The sequence below is a fragment of the Chionomys nivalis genome, chromosome 17 (genome assembly GCF_950005125.1).
Source record: "Chionomys nivalis chromosome 17, mChiNiv1.1, whole genome shotgun sequence".
Lineage (NCBI taxonomy): Eukaryota > Metazoa > Chordata > Mammalia > Rodentia > Cricetidae > Chionomys > Chionomys nivalis.
In genome coordinates this window covers 32,536,877-32,549,154 of record NC_080102.1, presented here as the reverse complement: position 1 = coordinate 32,549,154, position 12,278 = coordinate 32,536,877, and the positions used below count along the sequence as shown (strand labels likewise).

The 12,278-nt window shown below is 54.0% G+C and overlaps 1 protein-coding gene across 7 annotated transcripts in view; it reads right to left on the bottom strand.

Annotated features, from left to right (window-relative positions):
- Adgrb1 (adhesion G protein-coupled receptor B1) overlaps nt 1–12,278 on the bottom strand; it is a 70,317-nt gene that overhangs the window by 50,196 nt on the left and 7,843 nt on the right. For all 7 annotated transcript variants that reach the window (XR_009058484.1, XM_057792438.1, XM_057792437.1 and 4 more), the window contains exon 2: nt 7,043–8,053. Coding sequence is in view for 6 of the 7 variants with exons in the window: in XM_057792438.1 (XP_057648421.1) it covers nt 7,043–7,826 (784 nt within the window). In the remaining variant the exon portion in view is untranslated. The remainder of the gene's footprint in view (nt 1–7,042; nt 8,054–12,278) is intronic.

The window sequence follows — 12,278 nt, the reverse complement described above, 5'->3', positions numbered from 1 at the left end:
GCAGTGGGTGGGAGAGAGGGTGTCCAAGCTGGGCTAATCGGAGGATGCCACTCAGTTCCCATGGCAACTGCTGCAGCACACAGCCTTTCAGGATAGACCCAGGTTAGGCCTCAGCTGCCAAAACACCCACTATTTCGGGGCTGGTTACCTTGGTGACCCAGGTGGTGAAGATGTGGGAGGGGGAGGGGAGGGAAGAGGTGGGGCCTATCAGAAGCTGGGGGAGAGGATGGATGCCCTCCTTTGGCCCAGCCCTGACTCTGGTCCCACCGAACCCTGATCCAGGCCACATGCGGATTCCTAACCCTATTCATACATTGAGTCCTCATTCTGTTAGTATACTAATCCCTGATCCTAGACATATACTGATTCCTCGCCCTGGTCACAGGCCAATATCTGACCTCGGTGACACTGATCCCTGGTTGTTATCACAGACCTAGGATCCTAGGCATCGGATCCCGGATCCTCCATCACAGACTGGGCCTTGATCTCAGCCACAGACTGATTCCCCAATGCTGGCCACACTCCTTCCACTAATGAATGTTCAGAAAATGGTAACTGCTGTTTTTATTATCATTTTCATTTTTAATGTGTGTCCTCACACACAGCTGACACGATAAATGTTTGCCCAGACTGAAAGCATTCATGCCAGAGGGAACATTATGAAGGAAGAAGTCCTGGGGCCGAAGTGAGGGGCACCGGGGGACACAGAGGTGCGTCGGGGCTGTGTGGGCACAAGGGGGCAGCGAAGGAGCAGGCAGGGCTCCGGGGTGGGCTGCCCCTCCAGGCCCGGAAAGAAGCTGTCATTCTCCCCTGCTCAATGCTCCCTCTGTCTGGCGGCCTCATTTCCATCTCATTACAGGCATGAATAGAGCCAATTATTGGCCAGGCAGGCTGGCCACCCAGGAGGGAGGGTGCGCAGTGAGGGGGCTCCGGTACCCTTCCCACCCTAATGTCCTGGTTTGAGGATGGTGGGTTCCTCTGATCCTGCACCCCAAGTGGTCTGAAATGGGGAAGAAAGGAGATCCCTTCCCCCAGCCAGTCTCTGCGGAGTCCCAGGGATCTCCTTTGGAGGAAGGGAAGCATGCACTTCCATCTTCTTCCAGCAGATGGACCCCTACTCCAGCAGGTTGAGCAGCAGATTGGTTCATCTACAATGCCACTCAGCTTTCCAGATTCTCATGGCAGGTCCAGGGACAGTCCCTGCCCAGGCGGCTAGCAAGACCCCTGCCTCTCCAGGGACCCAGCTGGAGCAAGACTATCATGAAGTGCTTAGGCACTGGTACCAACAGCTGGGTCTAGACCTTCTGGACCAGGAACAAGGGAGACACCAAGGGCAGAACAGGGGATGCTGAGGAACCCATCCACATAGTTCCTCCACAGCCCTTCCTTCATCCTGCAGGTCCTGACTCAGCCACTGTCTGCAGGCTGCCAGCAACCATCAGGGCCACAAAAGGGCAGTCGGATCCCAAGACAGACCGAGTGGCCAAGTTCACTGTCCTCTGTGGAGCACTGACCTCCCTGATCCCATCGCTGCAGAGCCTCCTTTAGGCCTCAGGCAGGCTCTACAAATGGGTACTGTTCTAACCCCAGTTCTCAGCGGGGAAACCAAGGCACTTGAAGATCAAGCAAGCCACATCTGTAGGCAATTCTTGCTGCTGGAATTCTTGATGTTTCCTGTCCTGAGAAGGTATCTTATATAAAGGCCCAAAATGTTTAGTCCATGCTGGAGACTTTAGACAAGTGGCCTCTGTCCTCAGTTATCAGAGAGGCTGCTGACCCTCCCTTCAGCGTGGGAAGCATGACCCAATTTAGGTCACAAGGACTTCTTGCAGATCTGGCACTGAGCTGAGACAGGTGACACAGTAAGAGCTAAGGCACATGGGAATTTCCCTGAGGATGACGGTGACACACCCAGCATTTCCACAGGGCCTTGTCTTGTTCTTTACTTCTAGAAGTATTGTCTGTGATGCACACTGAAGCCAGTTTTCTGGATTTCTCTAAAATGTATACATAAACATACACACACACACAGAGCCACTTACATTGCCAAGATGGCACCAGAATCTCCATGGTGGACCCTGGTGCCTCTCTATCACCCCACAACTCCACTACACCCCAAACCACAACTAGGGGTTCTCCCCAAATCCAACCCCTACTTCCATATGATGCCTCCCCTCCTCTTGGGTGTCTTGGGGGAATTGGGCCTCACAGAGATTGGGGGCCAAGTACAATCAGGGCTGCACACACAATGAGGAGACCAGCTCTAGTCTATGGGAAAGTCATGAGCCCCCAAGCAACCCAGATAAGTGTAGCATGTGTACACACCCTGATATGCAGATTCAATCCAGCCTTCTACCCCACGCATGCGCACACAGACACATTTAACACTACATTTAAAGTAGGATGCACATGTATGCCCAAATACACATAGCAACACACACAGGGACACAGAGATACACTCACAGGTACACATTCACAGAGACATATGCTCAAGGACACTCACAGGGAAACACGGGGACACACTTATGAAAACACATGGGAACTCATGGGTATATTCACACAGGACCATACAAAGATGATTGAAGACACACAGGGACACACAGGAAACACACACAGGACATATTCACAGGGACTCATGAGAACACCCTCACAGAGACTCACAGGGCCTCACACAGGCACACACAGAGACAGGGGCTCATGCTCACAGGGACACATTCATAGGGCCTCTCACAAGGCCTCATAGGGCACACTCACAGGAACTCATGGAGACACACCCACAGGGACTCACACACAGGACACTCACAGGGACATACAAGGGTTTATGAGTCATACTTATAGGTGTTCACAGGATATAGGAACCACACACAACGACACACAGAGACACAAAGAGACACACAGGTACACATACAGGAACGCGCAGGCTCCCACACCCAGAATGTTGCTTTTTTCATTATCTTACACGTCACTTCTGTAATATTCTTTAATTAAAACATGAATATTTAAAGCAACCCTTGAGAGAAACGGTCCATCTCACCAGAAGCAGAGATGGGAGAGAGATGAAGGAGGAAACAGAGAGACAGGGAGCTGAAGATTGTGCGAGATCAGGGCAGGTGCCAGAGTCTGGCAGCCTCAGAGAGACTAGGCAGCAGGGACAGTTGCCCTAGCCCAAGGAGTGCTTACGGAATCCAACGCGTGACACGGCCATGTGGCATTTGGACAGGCCTGGTGGAAGGACAGGACTGAAAATGGGCCACACGCTCAGTGGGCTGCCTGCTGGCTTCCCGGTTAGGCTACACACTGCCTGTCTTGGGAGGGGATGGGTGTCCAGGCTTGCCTGCTCTCAAAGACAAGGAGGGCAAAGGCCCGGTGCACAGAGTAGGTAAGAACAGTGCATCCGCCACACATCCTGGCACAGCCTCCTCTCTGCTGAAGGGCTATCCATCTTGTGTGCGTCCTTAGCCACTGCCACCACCCAAAGCAGAGCTCAGTGCACATGACGCCACCCACCTGTCTGCTGTTTGTCCATCCCTGCTGTGTGACATGACCTACCCTGATATCACTGGGCCTGATTTCGCAAGCATGTACTGAGTGCCTATTTGGGGCCTGGTCCTGTCCTCCACATTAAGGAAGTGTCAGCGAATGGGGCACATGCCCAACATCTTAACACAGACAGGTAGTGAGCAAAAGGCCCACTGGGGGAGTTCTATGGCATGTTTGGAAGTGATACTTGTCTGAGAGGGAAGAAAGGGTTAAGTGCCTCGCTGTACACACATAAGCAGGGCTCCAGGAAAGATACTTGTTTAGGAGGGTCTAGGGAGAGCATCCCAGGAACGCACAGACGCTGTGAAGGTGTGAGGAAGACAGGGACGGCCTCGGCTGGGGCCTGACTCATCCACATGTGACCCTTCCAGAACACCCAGCACTCCGTGACCAACCAGCCACTGCTGTCACTACCGGCCTCCTTCCCCTCCCACAGCCAGGATCTGATCATGGGTGGCCATGGTCTACCCTACACAGGAACGCTCCCTGACTCATACACTGGGGCCTGGTCTCTTTGCTCTCCAAACCATCTTCCAACAGACCAGCAGCCTTTGCAAATCAAACAGATGGAGGTTACCCTGGATACACAAGCACACATTCACCACACACACACGAACATACATGCTCAATGCACAATACATATATACTGCGGGCACGTATATATACCCACAGCCACACAGCCACAATGTGCTGCATGAACACTTGTGTTCATACGTGTACACATACAATTTTTTTGCATGGGTTGAAGCATGAACACAATGTGTTACATGTTTACATGCACTCATTCATACGCAGAGGTCTGCCTTGCAATAAAGAAGGACATGTGTGGGCTCACACAGTGATGACACATTCATGCGTGAGAATGCACACACATATGGAAAAAATTGCAAACACAATAATCAGTATACCAATAGGTTTCCATGTGTCATGCATGTCCACATGTGAGTTCATGTGTGCAACACACTCCACATATGTATACACACATGGGTGTAGCCACCATACACATATGCATACATGTGCATGTGTGTACAAAACAGTGTACTGTACCTGTACACACACGTGTATGATACAAACATGTACACTCATGCACATACACCTCTTGCTTGCCCCTGAGTACCACTTGCTGACATTGTTGGAATCCGTACTCCTAGCCCAAACTGCACAAGCTCAACTTGCATACACCCCTGTCTGCCTGCCTCTACGCCTAGGCCCCAGGAGTTTGCTGAGCTATAAACAAGGACACTGATTCTTCATCATTGGTGGCTTCATCCCACTTCTTATTCTCACAGAGACAGAAGAAGGCATTCTCAGGCCTCCAGGGAGGAGAGCTGAGGGGCTGGCCTAGCAACACAGGTGGGTCAGGGTCAGGCCCAAGGCTCCAAAGTGGGGTTCCAAGGCCACTGCTCCAGTCTGAGTCTGTCCTCTTTCACAGGGCTGTGCTCACATACTCCATGACCTATGTCACAAGCATCTCAGCGTCCAGTCCTACCCTGACCCCAGAATCGCCCTCAAGCTGCGCCTTGCAGTCTTGCTCCCTTTGTCCCACATGGATGTCCTCATTCCTGACAGGATCCTGGAAGCCACACTTGCTCTTCCTTCCTCCACACCCACACTGTTTCATCCACAGTCCATCTGCAGCACCAAAGGCCCTCCTCTTCCCTCCCCCTTCCCATTGCACCCTGACCAGACCGACATCAGCCACCTCCCTATCCTGGGTCCCGTGAGGAGCCCAGATACATCACTCCTTTGCACTAAGCCCCAAAGTCCTCCTGTTCTCAAGGTCATATAAACACTCCACAGAGAGGCCTGGCCACTCAACAACAAGGCCCTCACATAGTAGGTCCTCAGGAAATGGAAATAAATGCAGGTCAACACTTCCTTCAGCATCATAGCACACAAGCACCTCCTTTGGTGCCCCCAGCATCTATCACACCAGTCCCAAAGGTCTTGGCTCCTGGCAGCTGTGCCAAGGTGCTTGGAGCAGCATTCAGAAGCTCCCTGGCATCGTAGCTGCCCTAATGTGCCCCAGAGGACAGGCTCCTGCCCAAGGGGTATGATTGTGGCCCCAGCCAGAGCCAGATAGAACCAAAAGAGATGGTGCTACCCTGAGAAGCGATTTACAGCTGAAGGAACCAAGGCCCAGGGCAGTTAAATGATGGGGAGTGGTAGAGCAGGGTATGTGGCCAGCTCCATTTGTGACAGCTGGCCCTGTCCTCCCACCCAGTTTCTCTAGTCCTCCAGTGAGCACTCCATTCTTCCAAGGTTCCCTTTGAGCCCACTCCCATTCCGGCCACACGATGAAACCTGTCCTTGTCAAGGTCACAATGACCTCCAGCTTACCCAGCAGGAAGGCTGGTCCTCCATCCCCCTTCCCACAATAATGATGCATGCAGAATGCCCTTTGTGGACCCTGAAGAGGTCAGCTCAGCCTCAGTTTCACAGAGGTCCTGACCCCAAGGCTGGCCACAGGGCTTTTACCAGAATGTGCTCAGGGTTGGAAATTTCCTTTGCAGCCTGCATGACCTCATGGTCTCAGAAATACGCCAAGGGCATCATCACCCCACTCTGGCCCTCCTGGCATCAAGTCCTCTCAGCTAGGCCTTGCCTTGACCCTGCACACCAGCTGGGGAACAGTTGTGACTTCTCATACCTCAAAGTCCCCTTGCCGGTCTCCAGCTCAAATTTTGGAGGCCCCTACCTCTCTTTCTCCCAGGTCACAGCAGGTAGGGCCCACCCTACCTCAGTAGTGGACAGGACACTCACAAAGACATGATAGCTCCATGACTACTTGTCAACCTCACCCATCCCCATCAGGCTGGGTCCTGTCACCTTTCCCCAAGGGCCACTGCCCTCAAGTCTCCAGCCCTTGGGACCTCTCTAGCTTTGAATTAGGATAGTGGCTCCTTCAACAATGGCTTCTGGGTGTCCTTGACACCCCGGCTCTGCCTGAGATGGTTATATACTGTTGGGTGGGATGTCATCCTTCTTACTGTAACCACAAGACCAGGATGGCACTTTTGCCCCTGCTTTCATTACCACACCTCAGTGGCAGCTGCTGTGGACATGCTACACTGAACCCCAAAAACCTTACCTCCTGGAAACAGCCCTATGAATACTGTCTATAGTGCTCCCATGTTCTACCCTGGGGGAGCAATGACCTCCACTTCAGTCCCCAGGCACCAGCTCCCACAGCGTTGGGATGGTTGGAAATGTCATTGAGGCTAAGTAGTGTCCTCCTGCAGTGGGAGGATTTCAACTGAGGAAGTAACTGGTTACTGATCATTTTTTCCTTCCTTCATTCACATGCGACCTTATGTGGGCTAGCTAGGCTTCCTACCCTGGGAACAGGGAGTCATCAGTGACCTTGAACTCTATGCGTGGTCTCTCAACCCAGATGACAAAGGTAATGCTGGCTAGACTCCGGCCTTGGGGACCGCACTTTCCCCCATGCCCTCACTCCCTCTGCTGCCACACTGTACAGAGTCCCCTTTCCACGACTCACCTGCTGAGCCGTGCCCACCCCGATCCTGGGTCAGGCTGGTGAGGCAGTTCTCAGGGCCACCTGCTACGCCGTCCCTCAAGCAGACATCCCCACGTGGGACCAAAGGGCTGGAAGCAGGGTCTCCAGCATCTCCACCCAGGCAGGCACAGGGAGTCTGCATGATGCCACAGGGGTGCGAGCTGCGGCTGCCAGCTAAACAGGCATCCAGCCAGCGGCACAGCATCTGACAGGCAGCATGGCTGGGGTTGCGATTGCCCACGACCAGGTACTCCACAGAGAAGTCGTCACCAGAGTTTGGGAACCCTCCCCGGGGACCAAGGTCACCATCTTGGGGTGGCTGTTGGCGCTGCATTTGTAGAAACTGCTTGCTGGCCTGCAGGAAGGCAAGGGGTGCAGAAGGATCGCAGAGCCGCAGAACTTCGTCAAAGCTCTCCACACCCAGGTAGGTCCGCGTGGACTCCAAGAAGGAGTCAAACTGGTAGGTACGGACACGGCCAGGACCGCTGCAGGGTGCAGGTGCCTTGGCCACCTTCATGTAGAGCGTGTAGCGACGAGGGTCAGGGTTGCGAAGGGTCCAAGAGCAGCGTGAGGCGTTGGCTGGGAACACAGCAGCTGCGGAGAAGTAGCCAAAGAACTTGCCCTGCACCAGTGTGGTGCACTGCTCCGCCCCAGGCCCTATGTCTGCCCCAGAGGCAGCACGTGCCCGGCGCCCCAGCAGCAGTAGTAGCAGCAGGAGTGGAGCAAGGATCCAGATGGGGCCCGGGGCGGCAGCCTGGCCCCTCATCCTAGCTCGCGGGGCCGCTGGGGTTCCGCGGGCTGGGCAGGCAAGTGCAGGCCAGGCCTTGACATGCCAGGGTCCTGCAGCAAACAGGGCCGTCCAGAGCAGTGGGCCGGAGGCAGGGTCTGGGTGAAGGCAAGGTGGGGACAGGGCAGGGTCTCAGGAGACAGTGAGAGCAGCGATGACTCCTAAAGTCCAGACTCCTGGTGTTTGCCTGTGGCCTCCAATGGTAGCTGGAAGAAAAAGCAGAAGGGATAGTGTAAGCCTCTGGGGATGTGGGCTCAGTACTTGAAGACGCAGGAGCTCAGTAAGTCTAGCGGGGCATGAGGCCTTGGGCAGTATACGGCCCTGGTGTCCTCCCAGACACTTGCTCTGTCCACCTGCTCCTGGGTCTCCACCAGTGGTCCAACTCAGGGCACATTGTACCTCGTCCTCTCCCTTCCCGAGTAAAGACATGCCATGCTCCTCTGGCCTCTCTGCCATGCCTGGTTTATCATGTCCCCGGGAGAAGCGGCCTGGCTCCCTCAGACCCTCTCTTGACCTCCACTCCCTTCTCAGGGGTCTTCCTCCTTCCTGAGAATCTGACAATCAGACAGGCAGGAGGGAAGAGAAGGGAGGTCATCATGGCATCTCCAGGGCTCCCCAAAGACTCCATACCTTTCCATAGACCTGGAACGAGTATGGACCGCTGTAACAGGGGGTACGAAGCAGTCCTGGAGATGAAGGGCTTCAGACACGGTGCTGCTACGACAGCACCCACAACCTGCTTCCCATCCATGGCAGTCCCTGCACCGTGCATGCCAGGCTGGGAATGCCATGCTGGGAATGCCCTTCCTCCCTCCACTACCTGTCTCATTGGCTCTCCCCTTACCCGCAGCTCTGAATGGCCACACAGTCACCCCACAATTCAGGATGAGGAAGCTGAGGCATAGAGAATATGGGTCTTCCTCAAGGTCACAGGGAGTATGTAATAGACTACAACCCAAACCCCTGACTGATGATGAGCCAGTGCCTCCGGGGAATACTTCCATCCGCAGGAGCGGCACTACTGGGTGTTTCCCTGTGCACTCCTGAGGGCAAGGACTGGAAAGCTAGTCTGGGCTCAGCATGCTTACTGTGCCAGCCAGCCCAGATCTGCTCTGCTGAAGATATCCGTTTCCCCATTGTCCCTCCACAGCTGAGCCAGTGGGGGAAGAAGGGAGGTTATAGCCAAGCCCCCCCTTCCTTGCCCTCTCAGCCTCTGGAAGCAGACTCATTGGCTCTGCTGACCCTGTATGTGTAGCAGCCTGGCCCCACCCCAGGGACTCTCTACGCAGCCTGGGCCCAAACTGACCAGCGAATCAAGGTCAGTCACAGCTCTGCATCTCATCCTGGCGTCCTTCCTGGACTGCCTCCTGGACAGCAGCCTCCAGGCCCAGCCCAGCCTGCGTGGAGGCTCTGAGCTGATGGAAGCTGGGATGGTTGAAGCTGGACGGTCCTCACAAAGTCTCTGTTTATGTATCTGTAGAATGGGCAGGACCCCAACTGCTCCCAGAAGGAGGGTCAAAACACACACATTCCAGCCCCATCGTGGTCTTTAAAAAGTCCAGACCTGCTCTGCTAACTTCTAACCCTGGTGCCTCCAGGCACCCTGGAAAGCACTTCCCAGGTCTCCTACCTCTACCAGCTCCAAGGTAAACATCCTTAGGGATGATCTTTGCTATGGCCTCCCATTGCCTCCCTGACCATCCTCCCCATTACAGAACCAGAGAAGCTATGGCTAGGGTCTCAGCCGGCCCCTCATTCTGTTATTCCTGATACCAGCCCCTCAGGAGAGCCCACCCCTGGTGCATACTCTCTCCCCATGAAAAGCAGAGATCAGCACCAGGCCCAGGGTAATGTTGGTAAGGTCTTGCAGAAACACTCACCCAAGCCTGGGTCAGTCACCCAGGCTGTCACTACACAAACCCGGGCCAGTCGACCTCGCTCTGCCCAGCCCGAGTGGCACTTGGGAAACCTAGGTCATCTCGGGAGCCACAACTCACAGCTGTGATCACCCCCTATCAACTCCTGCAGGATGGCCAACTATTCCTTGAGTATTGGACATGGACATAGGTTCCAAATGTCTATCCCAGAGGCAGAAGGTAGCCAGGGAGGTCACTGGCAATATAGCCACAGAGCTGTTCCTTAAAGGAGCCCACCAGGCAGGCAGGTGTTCACTTGCGGGCTGGGGGTTGGGGACAAAAGAAACCAAGGAGGAAGCAGGAAGAAGGGCCTAGAGCCAGAGCCAACTAATAGGGGACCGAGAGGGAACATTTCTGGACTGGTTATTAAGAACATAGGAGGTTCCAGTGAGAGGCAGAAGAAGGCAGATGAGGGCACTGTCCAGTGTCTTGTCAGGAAACCATACTGCTGGAAACCCTCAAGGTCTTCAACAAACATCACCTATGGACTCCTCAAACAGGTTGTTAAAACTCCTGTAGAGGGACACAGGGACACCAAGGGAGGGAGGCGGTAAGGCTCAGGTCTCTTCCAGATAGTCTGGCATTCTTTAGACCAGTGGTTCGCAACTTTCCTAATGCTGTGACCCTTTAACACAGCTCATGTTGTGACTCCCACAACCATAAAATTATTTTGCGACTACTTCATAACTGTAATTTTGCTCCTGTTATGAATCATAATGTAAATATAGTATATGCAGAACTCACCCCCGCCATGGGGGTTGCAACCCACGGGTTGAGAACCTTGGACTTGACCTTTGCCTCATCCCTGCTTGGGAAAAAGCACACCTGGCCCAGAGGCATCACAACCAACATAAGAGAGAGCCATAGCAGGGCCTGGCTGTACTCTGTCACAGGAGGGTCTGGGTGCCAACGCACTGGTCCCCTGCCTGCACTTGAGCCTGCCTCTAGTGGCCCTTCAGCAGAGACCTGCAGTCACCTGCCCAGCTCCTCCCACAAGGTCCCTCTCCTCCTTCTCAGCCCCGACAAGCCCAAGTGAATTGCTGAGAGTTGTGGTTCAAGCCTCATCTAATCTTCATGAGAGGCATCTGTGATGTCAGGGGACACAATGGAGAGCATGGAGAGAGGAAGGACACCCTTATCAGTGGGGACAGAAGGCCACAGGCAATGACTGGTGGGCACACAGGGGCATCTGGTGGCCATCACTGAGATGGGAAAGTGGAAAGGTCATGTGTCCCTTGTGTGACGGCATTCACATGTGTCTGTGTAACCCCTGTCTACACACATATGCTCATTTATACGAGCACAGGAAAGGTGTATTTATATAATGTGCTGGACAGCCCAGCCTCAGAGGTACACCCACTCGGCTGTCCAGAGGAAGCTGAACCAGTCAGGCTGGGAAAGATGGACTCACCTAGGTAGCAAGTTTCAGAAAACCATGATGGCCAGGAGCTAGGGGAGGAGGGCAGCTGAGTCAGATGCTCTCCCATGGGAAGTGGCCCTGCAGCCACTGTAGCGAGCACAGAGGTCCTCTGCTCTACCTAGCCTGTGTCCCTCCCTTCTGCCACAGTCCATACACTGCTCCTTGAGTGGGTGCCTGGGCTCCTCAGGGCTGAACCAGGCACTCTGAGTTCCATACTTCCCAAGGCCATGCTCTGTCCTTCCCTAGTGAACGCCTGGCACACCTTGCAGGTGCCTGCCAGCCTCATCCCCCAGAGATGGTCCAAGCATCCATCAGGATCCAGGAAGACAGCCTGGCCTTTCATGGGCAGCCCACAGAATTTTAGAGCCTACAAGCTTCAAGATCGGCTAGAGATGGTTCATGCTTCCCATCACAGTGTTGAGGGATCTTCAGGTTAATGTTTCCTACTTAATATAAGGCTGTCACTGGCTCTCTCTCCAGAAAAGGGAGTGACTATCTTGCATCTGCCCCTGTCAAACCACTGGCTCCCTCTCTGGTAGAGTCCCATCTCCAGGTCTGAGTAACACTGGGAAGTATATATACCCTTCTACCCACTCTGGTTCTCAAAGACAGTGTCAAATTTGTGCCAAATCCTCCACAGGCTCTTTTCTCCCAATGCCCTTCTCAAGGCCCGGTTGTTTACTTCCTAGTGTCTAGATACTAGGTTCTGCTGAGAAAGCTGGCTCGCCTCGATATGACAAAGCATCTTCTAGAGCCCCCAGAGAAGACTCAGAGGGGAGGAAGTAGTAGCAAGGTGTCAGTGGGGAGGTCCCATTGATGGAATTAATGATGCCTTAGCAAGTGGGGCGAAGAGCAGCAATCAGAAGAGGAGAAAGGGGAACCCATGACTTGGCCCCTTGAGTGCCACCTGCAGGCAAGAATAAGCATGGCCCCTCATGACCATTCAAGTCTTTGGAGCACTGGGGGCGGAGTTAACTGATCCAAGCCATACCGGAAGACCAGAGATTCCCACCTAGATCCAGTCCAGCCTAGTGTAAATTTCAGTGTAAACTCCACTGGAGTTTACCACTCCAGTTTAAACTCAATCAAAACACA